Here is a 14438-nt window from a genome sequence, read left to right as displayed (position 1 = left end):
TGGACTGTTCACAGTTAATGCAGAGTTTGAGAGAAAGCCCAGCTGGCGGGGGCTTGAGTTGAAGGCCATTACAGGTGTCAATCATGTCACAATAGATTGGAGGTAAAACCCAGGCACAGTGACATCACACACCTCTTAGCCCCACAGCCCCCTCAATGGTTCCTCCTTTTCATTTTGTGGGCCCCACATATACATGTCTTCTCCTGTGACCAAGAACACATATCCTGTGACCCCACTGCCTGCCCTGGTCCCAGCGACAGAACATCATGCCAGCATGGACCTCTGAAATGGTCCAGGAAGGTGATCTGAAATGGCTTCAGAGTCAACAATAGCAGTGAAAGTAAGTCCTTCACCTGAACGCAGGTTAAAATGTTTGATCTTTATATTGTTGATAATGAGATTCTTAGCACAATAATCCAGCCCATGCGTTACAGCAGAGTACAGCAAGTCAGCCAGCCTCAGCCATGTTTCCTGGTATCTTTGAGCACAGAAATGAGACCTTCAGAACAGCCCTGTACTTCGTTCTGTGTCCTGACAAAGTGGGCCAAGGATACTGTTATTTGCTCTGAAGTAGCCTCGTACTGGAGTTAATTCCTTCGACTGAGCACATGAAGTTGGAGAGGGGAAATACCAGTGTCTCCTTCTTCCTGTCCTTCCAAATCCATAATGACCCATAGGTCAGAGGCTTCAGTGTTCTAGGATGTAGAAAAATAGGACCCTCAACATCGCTCCAGAATTACCTCAACACTTACCTCAAAATTGACTCAGCCCACTCAAAGCCTCTGGTTGATAGTTAATGGGTCCTGGGGTGCTCTCGTAGAGTTTAGATGGGGTGACAGAGCTGGAACCCTTGGGGCTGATGGCTCTGAGCATCAGACACCAGCACTGCACCTTCCAATCTTATCTGATGTTAGACCAGTGTCTACCATCTCTCTAGTATCTCCCTCCCTCTTCACATACTTTCTCCTCCTCTTCCTCCTCCTTTTTTTTTTTTTATTTTGAAGCTGAGGATCGAACCCAGGGCCTTGCACTTGCTAGGCACTCTATCACTGAGCTAAATCCCCAACCCTCCTCCTCCTTTTATATTCCATAGAAATTCTGATCTTCCAGATAGAGACTTTAATTTAGGAGTGTGTATGGAGGTGACATCAAGTCTTTAGGGTGAAGAAGGAGCTTTTGTTCTACCTCTTCAGTGTTTGGGGTCTGCACATAGTTACCAGTCATAATGCTACATTGATTTTTTTTTTTTTGAGACAGGGTCTTACTGTACAGCTCTGGTTGGCCTAGAACTCACTTTGTAGACCAGGCCTTGAACTCCCAGGGATCCGCCTACCTCTGCTTTCCAAATACTGGGATTAAAGGCATATATGCCACCTTGCCTGTCCACACTGATCCTTAGAAATACTGCTATTCATTGCAGTATTGTTCAAAATAGCCAACAAGTAGAAACAGCCCAAATCTCCATGGATGGGTGAATAACTAAACAAAATATGGATTATAGCATATAGTGTTTTAGTAGTTAAAGAAGAATGGGATTCTGATATGGTATGACATGGGTGGATGTTTAATGTATAAGTGGGGTCAGGGAATCCAGCTCCATGACTGAGCATTTGCCTGTGTGCCAGGCCATAGCCTCAGTGTTTGCTCATTGTCTTTCGAGTGCATTACGTTAAGTGAAATGAACAAGGCACAAAAAGAAGAAAAATGCTGTATGATTCCACTTATAGGAGGCACCTATGATGGGCAAATTCATAAAGAGAGAAAGTAGAATAGCAGTTACCAGAGACCATGGAGGAAGAGGAAATGCAGAAGTACTGCTGAAGGGAGACAGAGTTTCTTTAGGGTGGAGGGGATGACAGTTGTATGGTAATATGAATGTACTTGATGTCAGTGAATTGTACAACTAAGGTGGTTCAAATGGTAAATTTTGTGTTAAATATATTTTGCTACAATTTAAAAAAAACTTGCAGCTAATATTGTGGCTATATTAAAAACTCATAGACACCCATGTCTCATTAGCTGTTGATGGGTTTGGAAGTGACGCTGGCTTACCCTTATGTGTGCACTTTGTAACTGTGGGTGCTTCTGTCTGTGACTGAGCAACTTCTGCCCATGTAGCACCTATGTTCACCCCAAAATACAAGCATCTTAAAGTAGAAGCCTCTGAGATGGGAGTCAGGAGCCAGGTTCCAGTCAGAGTTCAGCGTACTGTGTGTCTCTCTCCTCACTCACTTTGTGGGCCTGAGCATCCTCAGGCCTGAAGATGCAGGTCTCAGGTGCCATGTGCACACAAGCCTGTCTGCTGTGTCCCATGGTTCTGTGAGGTCAGTAACTTGTTAGAGCTGATGCAGGGCCTGGGTTAGCAGCTTCCCTTCCTGAATCTTCCACATTGCTTGTGAGTACTGTGTAGGGATATAAGGAGTAGCCACTCCTGTCTCTGTAGAAATATGTGGGAGGCTTGGAACAGGGCTGGGAAGTCTGGATTTCTAGTCATACTCTGGAGCTCTGTGTTGACTTTGAAGGTCTTTGAACATGAAAGGACAACATCAGTCATGACGATCTTAGCCTGGATCTGACCTCACTTGGAAAGACACAGTGCAGGTCCTGGAAAAAGTAGGGAGAACAGAAGTTGTGTAGAAATGTCGAGCTTGATTTTATTCCTACTGAGTTTGCAGAAATGACCAAGCAGCAGGATCCGTTGCATGGCTTGAAAAGAGGGTTAGACAGTTATTAAAGATGCTTCTTTTCTTTATAGCAATATTATTGGCTAGCAGTTACCTAAGAGGGAAAGAAAGGCAATGTGTAGAGCCAGGAGAGCCCCAGGCTCTTGTTATCAATGCCTTTGAGAAGATACATACGGGAGTCAGCAAAGAATGGAACCTGAGACCAGAAGCTGGTCCTGGTGCTTGTAAGACCTCAAACGTAAGTTTCTGGAGGTTCAGCCTCTCTACAATAACAATGACATCAATGACAATAACACCAGCCAGGACAGAAATAGAGAATGAGTTTCTGATGTCCTGGCCATCCTCCTTTGTCATTTGGGGTTCTGGCTGCTAGCTAGAACCCCAGAAACTCCTGCGGCAGGGTCCTAGCAGGCTGGAAGTAGCCATCTCTTTGACCTTTAGAAGCCATAGCCATGACTCTCCCTGGCTTTATAAAAACTTCTCACAGACCAGTGCAGTCTGAGCTATCCAAGCGGCCTCTCTTCCTCTTTCAAGAACTCTTTGCTTTTCCCCTGTGTGCTTGGATTCACCTTCAAATCTTGTTTAACTTAAAATGGCCGTGAAGTGATTTTATGCACATCCTACAGCAAGAGTTTAAAACTGTGAGATGGGGGGTGGGGGTGAGGCATGGTACTTGAGGCATACATCTCTTGTCATTCAGCAGCTGCTCCAGTTCTCCAGCATCAGAAGAGAAGGCTCCCCACACCAAGCCCCTCCTTCTGTCTGAGCAAGGGTATGGCCTTCCAACACGGTCGAGGGGTGAGGAGGTATCCTAAAAGAAAGTTATAGCAAAGAGCTACAGAGGCCTCCTGCCTCCAGGTTCCTTCACAACAGAAGGAAACAGAAGAAATGGAATTGGCCTACTTCAGTCAATGGTGAAAGACCTTTAAATGTCAAGAATAAAGAGGCCCAGATGAACCCTGCTAAGGTACAATTTGTGGCAAATTGTTCCTCCACTCCCAATCATGTAATTGGAAGTCTCCAGCTGGTTAAGGACAATGATCCCACAAAGCTCTTTGTTCCTTAGAACACAGTTCAAGCTGAGCTCTCCACCATGCAGGCTCCTTGGTTTCCGCTCCAGCCTGCCTCAAACACTGAAACTTTGGGTCATATTTTAGTAGTCTTTGTCTTTGCCTTCCCCTCAGAGAAAAAAAGTCATCTCCATGGTAGAGGTGTTTGGAGCTGGAAGTGACTTTTAACATTACTAAAGTTTGAATAGTATTACACAAACAGCTGAGTATTTAGAGAAAATAACTTACAAGAGGGTATTCATTCATGAAACTAATAAATGAATCACCACACTCCTCTACTATTTCTTCTCAGTGCTCTAAAATGAAACAAAAACCCCTACATTTAACAAGGAAAGGGGGCATAAGCATGTTTGATCTCCCTAAGGGTAATGGCCACATAGAACAGGCTGACCATTTGCTCTGTAGCCAAGGATGACCTTGAACTCCTGATCCTCCCAAGGGCCAGGACTTTAGAGCAATGGCTATATCAACACAAAGTTCCGATGTGTTTGTCATATGCAAGAAACTTAATATAAAAAGTCCTTCATTGACTTCTGTGATAAAGGAAATTGTGGCATCTCCATCAATGCCTTAGGGAGGAACACCTAGAAATGATAGGGTGTTGAAGTCAGATCTGTTTGAAGCATCTCCTTGCCAAGAGACAGTCCTGAGCACTTAGCTCTTAGAGAGAAGGAACCCCAGAGCTGAGCCCAATCTTCTGGACATCATTTTCTCTCCTGTGGTCCTTAGTGACCTCTTGGCTTAGGGCAAGAGGCCAAAAAATGCAGGTGGCTGACACAAATCAGCAGAGCTGTGGGAAATGCCCTGGGGCTGGACACACAAAAATTGGAGTTTGAGGCTGGAGTAGAAGCCAGAATTTGAGAGATTAAGATCTCTAACTTTGGAGCATTCTGCCCTAAATGGGAGGTATATATCAAACCTTTTCTCTCAAGGATCAGGGATCTATGTGGGAGAAGAGGCAGAAGGTCTGTAAGAGCCAGATGTTGGCAAATAACTCCAAGTAGAGACTGTCTCCCAGACCCAACAGGACAGATGTACATATGAACTCAGACTATCACAGCACACATGAGACCTATACAAATTCAAGACAGACAAAATTCCAGCATAAGGACAGAGAAGTGGACACAAGGTCCCACCCCTAACCAAGAAGCTATTTGCAGTTGATAACCGCTTTGGGACGGAAAATACATTTTCTCCAATGGAATGCCATTGGGTATGTCTACCATACTCCATGGAAGGCCTCATGCTCAGGAGTATTTGGATAACATAAAATGGATTCCATGTTTTCTGTGGTATGGTTTCATAATTTTTATCTTAGGGGTTTTTGTTTCATTGTTTTTGTTTTCTTGGGGGGGGGGGGCGCGGTTGTTGTTGATGGGGGCACAACACATGAAGTTGGTTGAGTAGGGATCTGGGGTGACTCAGGAGAGGAAGAATATTATTATCAAAACACAAAAATTTTTAAATAATTTTTTAAAGAGTGTATAAATTATAACAGAAAAAGATCTATAAGAGAAGAGAAACCCAAAAGAATGAAGCTGAGTCTAGGCAGCAGATTTCCTTTTGAAGTACTGTTGATAAACCTGTCCACGGTTGATGGAAAAACGGCCATGTTTTAGTAGTCTATGTTGCTAGAAGAAAAACTGGAACTGAGGGACTAGCATGGAAGAGGATGCGGGGAAATAACCCGGGCTCTCCAGTGAGACTCCAGAGATTATTATACATTAGAAGTGAGGACAGCACAAAGATGAGCCCAAGCCTTGGAGAGGTTCCTGGTCAGCATGGACAAGTGTGTGATTGGCTTGAGGAATTCTCCCTTGCTGTTTGCTGCCTGCATTTGTGGTTGGTCCATTCAAGAAAATAGTTGACATGGCAGAGAATCTTGTTGGGAAATTGGGGTCTATTAAAAATAAATAAATGCTGATTTGAGATAAAAATAATTCTGAAGTTAAGAACGTCAACACCCTTGTTTTACTAGCATATTAGACAAAGAGAGAGTGAGCTAGCACAGAGTTCTCATCGGAAGGTCTGCATCAAGTCACAGCGGATATAAATTGGAGTGATAAAAAAGACAGATATGGGGTTGGGATTTATCTCAGTGGTAGAGCGCTTGCCTAGCAAGCACAAGGCCCTGGGTTCGATCCTCAGCTCTGGGGGAGAGGGTGGGGGAGACAGAAAATAGAGCAAAATACAAATGGCTCATGCTGGCCCATTGACGAGGTATGAGAAGGGAAATGGCCGGAAGTTGCATAAGAAATAAGAGCTGAGAGTTTTTCCAAAACTGATGAAAGACATCAAGACGCAGACTTAAGAAGAGCTGGACTACTCCAAATTGGAGGAAAACTGCCCAAAAGCCAACAAGATACAAAATTTCAATCTTCTGAAAGGAAAAAAATCAGATGATGTATTTTATTTTTCAAAGAAACAGCCAGATAAGTATATCTGCCAAGATTCTGGCCAATACTGGGCATTTTAAAATGTGAAGTGTTTTCTCCTTGGGTTTGGAGCATCACAAGACTTACCATCACCTCTTCTACTGACTTTTCTCAACAAAAGAATTTAGCTGAGTCAGTAGGGAAAGGGAAAAGCAAGGAGATAAGAAGATCTTGAGGTAAAAATGGTGTTTTGTGGTAGACAACCTAATTGTATTTCGGATAGGAAATACAGAGGCTCAGCGATCATATGGTTATTAAACAACCCTAGCAAAGTCTCTGTTTATAAGATGAATGTATTAAAAATAACTTTATCCTATGTTCCACCAGTGAGAAAACAGAAAATAAAGATTTTTAATACCATTTATAAAAAAGTCAAACCCACGAGATATGTAGGAATCAATCCATCAGGATATGTTCAGGACCTCTACTCAAAGAAGTACTTAAACATTACTGAAAGAAAAGAAGCTCTTAACACAGACACATCTCATGAGCTAGATAAAGTATTGGAAAGACATCAGCCCTAAATATGTCTGTATATCTAACCCCACTTTGAAAGTATTGCAGGAACGTAAGACAGACAGACAGAGAGAGACTCACAGAGACAGAGACAAGAGAAGGGGGAAAAGAGAATAGAGAAGGATAGGAATTTTATGTAGAAATGCAAAAAGACAGGATAGCCATCTTGGGGGAAAAAAAAAAACCAGCTGCAAAACAAATTAGACATTAACACTTAGAAAACTTAAGACAGGATGGGCACAGGCTTATTCCTGCTTTGTTTTGTGGTTTCATTTGACTGTTGTGGAGGTTTGTGTTTCTTGTTGTTGTGTTTTTGGAGGCAGGGTTGCAGGGTGCAGCCCCTACTCATACCTGTGGTAATCCTTCTGCCCCGGTTTCCTGAGTCCTGCAGTTACTGACAGGTGCCACTACACCCCGCCGAAGTGGGCTGATTTCCACCTCTGAAAACAGACAAGGGAACCAAAGGAGCAGAGGCCGGGGTCAGAATCACACCGAGTCCCTGTCCTCACAGACCTTTGAGCTTAAATTTCCCAACTGAAAAGCAGGCTTAATAACAGTTCCTACACACGGGCTTTAAATATTACAGCCAGAGGATTTAGATGTTATAGTAAAGTGTGCACACACGCACACAAGCACACACTGTGTCTTATTGTATTTAGCTCTACACTCACACCCACCCACACACACACACAAAATGTCTTACTTATTTAGAAATACTATTAGCACTGTGCTTCTTATAACTGTTATAATTTTTACAACTAGTATTTTTATTCTGTGTGTCTATTTTTCAATATAACCATCTAAAGGCAGGGATGTTTGGAGGCCTCTAGAGGCCTGTGATTCTCATGAATGCAGAATCATTATTTTAGCTACTTTATATCATCAGCCTTTTGACACACCAGCCTTCCTGGCATGTGGCCCCGCCTTCCTTTCCCATACTCTCTGTCCTTTTTGGTGACCATACACTAAAACTGTCTCTGAGCTATGTCCACTGGCTGGCATGGGGTTGCATTTAGTCAGATACTCTGCTGCTCCAACTCGGATAGCTTCAGGTGTGGTCTTACCCCCTGAACATCATCTCTAAGATGAGAGTGTTGAGACTAAATGAGATAATGGCACTAACACTCTTTGGTGAGGTTTCATCTCACTTAGAGGTTGCTGGGCTGCTTGTTCACACCTTGGGGTCACACGGGCTCGCACCCAAGTCTTTTGGCCCTAACCCTCAGATTGTTCTTTAGCCTGCTTCCTGCAATTTGGCAAATTAAATGCCATAATTGAGTCAGTCTTCCCAGCTCTATCTAGACCTGGGCAGATGAACAGTCCAGCTGCATTGTGAGGGAACTAGTGGAGAGTACTTTTGCCCTGTGCTTTCCTGCACTTGGTCTGGGGGGCGGAGGTGGGGGAGAACCTCCCATTAAGGCTCCTCTCTGGGGAGGGAGGGAGAGTGGTGGTGCTCCCTTGGCCTTGAGACCTGCTTGTGCCACCTCTCCCTTTGGAAATGCTCTACCTTGCTGTAGGAAGGACAAGCTGCTGTATCTGCCAAGTAAGAAATGGTTGTTTCCTAGGACCTCCTTCTCCTGGAGAAATGGTTGTCTCCTAGGACCTCCTTCTCCTGAGTTTCCCTCTGTTCATGCCTCTGTCAGGTTCAGACAGCTTTCCAGTGCAAGCCTGCAACTGGAAGTGTCTATTTTCTTCTTTTTGATGCTAGAGAGTAAGCCTAGGGCTTTGTGCATCCTGAGTCTCCTACTCACCGAACTACATCCAGCCCCGTTGTTCGTTACTATAACAAAATACCTGTTTTCCTTGAGGATGGATACATATAGAAAGGTTTGTTTGACTCATTTGGGAGGCTGAAAATCCAAATATCGTGGTCCTGGCTCTGGTCATGCATGGTCTTCTGGTTACATTGTGTCAATGTGGATGGCATCACAGCAAGACAGATAGAGCCAGAAGCAGATGCTTCTTACGTTCACGTGTTACCTGGGCAGAGGGGCCACCAGAGTATGGGGGAGTGGTTGGGCTTCCTCTTCTTATTCATTCAGGGGAACTATGAGCTCATGAGAAGTGCATCGATTCCTTCTGAGGACAGTGCCCACAATGATCCCCCAACCACCACCTCTTAAAGGTTTTATTACTACTCCCTAACATTACTGCACTGGGGACCAAGCTTCCAACACTTGGAGCCTTGAATTCAAACCACAGCTAAGCCACAGCAGTTTGCTATGAACTCTGAAACTATATCATGTTCTGTATTCACAAAACATGTCGAAATGGCTCCAACATGGATGCCGCCTCCTTGGTCTTATGCCTTCCCCTTGGATAGTCCAAAGCCCTTGCTGCATATCAGCACTGCAGTCTGGTAATGTGAGAGAAGTTCCTACCTCTTCTAGATCTGTATGTTCCTTCATAAATATTAGTTGGCAAGATTTTTCAGAACGAAGATGGTAGGGACAGCTCATCTGGCGCATCCTCTAATTAAACACGGAGCAGGGCCATTGGCTCTACAAATAAATACCTCCCTCAAAGTCCTCGCCCTGAATGGTTCTGAGAAAGGTTGTTAGAGAACCACGTTCTCCGTTCCCAATCTCCCCTGCTGTCTGACCCTCTGCAGGAAGGTCTTGGTGTTGAAGGACTTTCTGAATAAGATAAGAGACGTGGGCGGGACCCCTTGAGTCAGAAACTGAATCTGGAGACGACACTTACAATCCTAATACAATGAAGCACGTGGTTTGCATTCCAGGTCCTTCAACTATTCTATGGGAGCACGGGCGTTCTCCCATGACAGTATTTTTATCCCTGATGGGGGAGCAGAAAATGAGCAGACAGTTCAAGCAATGTCACAGGACAGCATCCTGGGCAAAGTCAAAACTCTTCAGGTAAGACAGCTTGAGACGACTGGAAGATCGGAGCCCGAGGAGCCCCGCCCCCAGCCTCTGTGGAGGGACGTGGAAAAGACCCTGGTTGGCCCTTGAGTGATGGAGTGGGAGGTCCAGGGGTCACTTCAGGGGAGAAGCTCTGAGTTCTGGTACTCCCCTCAGTTCCCCTGTGAGAGGCACGCTTTACACTGCTGTACCCACCCTGAGTCCTCTCCGTGTGTCACTTCCGGTTTGATTGGAGGTGAGAACAAGCTCCTAAGAAAAGCTACAGAGCTCGCATGTGGGGAAAGAGCTCCTAACCCAAGCTGCTGTCAACAGTCTGCATGGCGCACTTCCATTGGGTGAATCTTGTAGGAGAAGGGGCGGGGTGAGACTCTCATGTCTGTAAATGCGGCTCCAGGATCCTGTCTTAGGGCTTCAAGGACCCATTCTTAGGAGGATCCTTGCGGACTCCCTGCAGTGGGGGACAGTTTTCTTGCTGACTCAGCTGGTCACTCCCTAACAATGAAAATGTAGCAAAACGGTACTATATGAAATGTGGTAAAATAATGGGCCCAGGACAAAGAAAAGGGACAAAGACTACGGAGTCTCATAATTTAGGGCTGTCCCATTGCAATTATCTCACTGGGAAGCAAGGCAAGGCAAGCCCTTCTCTGAGACAGGAGTGCTCGGGGACTCCGGAGACTTTGAACAGATTCCGGCTGACTATATGTCCACCACCGTGAATGGATCACGGAATGGATGAGAAGGAAAACAACAATGAGAGCCGGGCGGTGGTGGCACACACCTTTAATCCCAGCACTCGGGAGGCAGAGCCAGTTTGAGGCCAGCCTAGTCAACAGAGCTAGTTCTGGGACATCCAGGGGTGCACAGAGAAACCCTGTCTCGAAAAACCAAAAAGGGGGGGAAAAGGGCAAGGGAAACAAAACAAAACAAAACAAAACAAAACAATAATGGCCTGAGAAATGATTGATACAAAGATGCACTGTACTCAAAAGTAACTTTCTGTTCTTTTCACATGGTCTTGTTTCTACTGAGCACACGCTGTATATTTTATGACTTGTGGTCATACAATCAGTGGAAGGTGATGTATGACACCCAGGAAGTAGCCAACACCCTGGAACCACACCCACACTTGGCTAGGTCGTTATGCCTACAGTCACCACTGGTCAAGGCCACATTCCGCCCCTATAGCCTGGCCCGCCTGGCTTGCAAATCCCAACACTTCCTAGCCAGACCTCCTCTTTGTTGCTGCTGGCTGACTCTTACAGACTCTGAAGAAGCAAGCTGTCCCTCTTCACAGGTTGAAGAGAGACGACAGGAATAGCCAGGGGAAATGTCGACCCTCTTCCCTCTGCCATTTCTGAGCCCCTGGCTTATCATATCCCTTTTTCTAAAAGGAATGGTGAGCAGAATTCAGTCCATGAGATAGCTGCATTTTACAGGAGCTGAGACGTTCTTTAAAAGGTAGATAATGGCCTGGTGCCTTCGATGATATCTGCTCTGTAACATTTCCCATACACCACTCCCACTTTAAAAGGTGGATTTAAGGGTTGTAAAGTGTATGTAATTGTGCAGTATTGGAAAAAAAAATAGAAACTCAAAATACACGAGTGACTGTGATTTCTTTTAACAGTAAGGTGAGGTTTTTAATAATCTGGCCTCATAATTCATAAAAACGTGAAACCATCAACTTACCTGAAGTGACCATACAATTAACCCAAGGGGAGGGGGTGAGCAGAGCAAAATGAATATGTAGTGTGAGTGGTCTCCTTTGGGCAGCATTCTGTCATGTGCGGTCTGCTGAATTTGGCTTCTGCTGCTGTGCTCAGAATCCTCCTTTGATCTCTACAATGATAACTTTGGGAATACCGGATGGAGACTTTGCTCTTCAAGGCGGGAGATGGGGACCAGGGTCAGAGCAAAAGGGGGTTTTTGTTTTCTAAGGGACCTAAGGTTTAACTGAATCACTCCCAAAAGACTATGCTTTATTTTTCAGTCGACTAAGCAGTATGTTCCTGGTAAGTCCCCCAGATCCAGTGACTTCCTTCATTTGCATGAGTGCTTGGCATTTCCCCACAACATCATGCTGCTGTCAGTGCTCAATAAGAAGCGGACAAGACCGCCTCCTCCTGGACGCCAGCATGGAATGAGAGAGTTTAGCTGTGTCCGAGGCATGCGTGTTTTGATGTCTGGAACTGTCACTGTGTACTTGTCTATGTTCATTTTTATTTTATTTATTTATTTATTTTTTTGAGAAAAGGAGTGGACAACACCTGTTTGACAGGGAATGTCCAGGCTCGATGATTAGCCACAATTATTGAAATATTCTTTTATAATGAGATTTCTCTAGACTATCACTTAACCGAAAGAAAGAAAGAAAAAGAGTTTCAGAGACTGCCCAGCATTCATTTAGAACTCGCTGGAAAAGAACACGGGTGGAAAGGTGTTTGTTTGGAAAGGCTGCCCCCTAGTGCCCACGTGTGTCATAGCACCTAGGACTGTCACGATGCACCCTCGGGAGTTATTAGCCCTGCTCCACTAACGGGTTAACGGAATACAGCACAGTTGCCCTTCCCTGACTTAAATAACATCACTATATCATGGCAAAATCTCCATGGCAAACTACTGAGCTTTTTAAAAGAACAAGAGCACGTTTTGTTTTGTTTTTTTTTCTGAGTATAAAAATGTGGACTTCGAGAACAAATTTTAATAAACATTTAGCTATAGTGTCCTTTTTGAAGGCTCAGTACATAAGCCATTCATTTGCTCCACAGCCCATAGGATGAAGACCACTTCAATGACTGAGAGAGCACAGAGCAATGAAAAGTATGTGGCAGGCCTCTGCCACCATGTGGTCCGTGACCTTGGGCCAAGTCACTTCATGAGGGAGTGCATGTGATGGGCAACCTGAAGGCTCCTCCGGGTCTTAAAGTCTGGAGTCTGTATGAAATCACTGTTCACTGTTGCGCATGGCGGCTGTAAAAGCTTTGCACTTGGTTATCTGTGTGCTAGAATGACCTTGACATTGCCTGTAGCTTACCCTGGGTGCACAGATCAGCAGGGCGCCCCTCTACTTAAGTTCAGACCCACCTGTGAGCTGTGTACCAGCTGCTGATGAAGCTAGCCCATCCATGCCTGCAGGGGATTCCTAGAATGGTACCACACTTTTGTTGGGAAATGTCCAGGCTGTTTGTACCACAGGATATTTAGCGTAGGTACAAGAAGGGGGCTCGATCCTTAGTAGCTACTATCTCCTACTGAACTGGATTTCACTGGAGAATTCCAAAATCATACATTTGAGGATTTTTGACATCTAATAATACAGCCATCAAGGGCAGAAAGAAAAGTACCTGCTCTGGGCCCATTCTTCCTAGAACAGGTGTCTAAACCCCTTTGCTTCCCCCCCCCCTTTTAAAAAGAATTCACTTTTGTATTGGGAATATCTGTAGTTTGCTCAAGAAGACAACACCCTTCCCCCCACTGCTGTTTGCTCTTACAGACACGGTTTGGGGGGTGGGGGCAATGGCTGCAAAAAACATATCTGGGAAATTTAGATACAAGCAGTGCAGAAGCTGCAGAATACGATGTGCTTGGCATTTCCACACCAGAGCATCCAGCCTCATAAATATGGATGTGCATTCCTGTAGCATCATTCCCAAGCATTCCATATTACAACCAAATGGCCCAAACTGAATGAATAAAATATAGTTCCTTTTAGCTCACATTCCAGTCTCAACAGTAGCTCCATTCATAGCCACCAGCAACACACGCTGACAGTGTATGGACCGATTTCCACTTTCCTCTGTGACGTGTGCCAAGACAGCTTGTGGGAGAGAGAAACTCTGGGGCCAGCTCCTATCGGCCTAATTTTCAGTAATTGCTCACTTCTATTGTGGATCCTTTCATGACAGTCCCTGAAGAGTGAGCAAATGCAAGCAATAAAAATAATTTATTCACATGTAGTTCATGTGACACCTCAAATTACCAGGTAGATTTTAACAGTAAATCTTTTAATTGTCAGTACATCTTATAAAATGTCACAGCAGTCCAGTCTCCTTTGAGTCACATAAAGGTGTTTAGAAAAGGGACCTGCAGAGGAGGCAGGGCATGTCAGGGTGTGAGAGACCAGTCCTCAAACCCCAGAGGCTCAACCACTTGGGACATTGGGCTTCAAGTCCTGCGGCGGCCTTGGCCCACCAGCTCTTGGCTAAAAGCCACAGGGCTCTCCTTTATCTGGACACACAGAGACCAGTCCTATCCCCAATCACTGTCACCTTTCCCCGTCCTGCCTCCAAGTTCCTTTCCCTCAGCTCCCCAGACTTGAGTCTGTTTTCTCTAGGGAATTTCAAATCGGCCTCTGTGCTAGGCAGCACACTTTTATCAATAGCAACAGTGCTATTTATTTTGCCAGGATGAACATGTCTGTGACATAAATCATCCCGTTGGCACGATCGCATACTCCCCTCCCCTCAGCCCTCTCCCCTGCAGGTCCCCAGCTGTTGGAACCACTGTCCTGGGCCCTTCTCCCTCCTCTTTCCTTCACACTTCCTGTCGCTGCTGCAGCTGCTGCCTCCCTCCCTGTCCTGAGCTTTTCACTTCATTTCTTCCCATTCCTCAGTCCGTTTTCCAGTTGGTTCTGTGCCCTTCACTGTCCCTGTCTTTATCCCATCCCCTGGGTTTCCTTGCCTTCTCCTTCCTGCCCCGTTTGTGGCCACCACGGTTACTGTCTTTGGACATTGCTCCTGTCTAGGCTGTGATCACGCCTGCCGCGTTCTCTCTTGTCTCTTAAGCATCAGGACGAGCCAACAACAGGATTCTAAAAGGTGTACTGGTCAAGTGAAGTAGCCTATCTCT

General features: G+C 45.2%; 1 protein-coding gene across 1 annotated transcript in view; it reads left to right on the top strand.

Annotated features, from left to right (window-relative positions):
* Cracd (capping protein inhibiting regulator of actin dynamics) overlaps window positions 1-14438 on the top strand; it is a 231613-nt gene that overhangs the window by 186585 nt on the left and 30590 nt on the right. The window contains 1 exon segment of the mRNA XM_036200554.1: window positions 9446-9581. Within this exon segment, the coding sequence (XP_036056447.1) occupies window positions 9462-9581 (120 nt within the window). The 5' untranslated portion in view covers window positions 9446-9461.

This window comes from Onychomys torridus, chromosome 10, assembly GCF_903995425.1.
Source record: "Onychomys torridus chromosome 10, mOncTor1.1, whole genome shotgun sequence".
In the NCBI taxonomy this organism is placed as follows: domain Eukaryota; kingdom Metazoa; phylum Chordata; class Mammalia; order Rodentia; family Cricetidae; genus Onychomys; species Onychomys torridus.
This window is presented reverse-complemented; position numbering and strand designations above follow the sequence as displayed.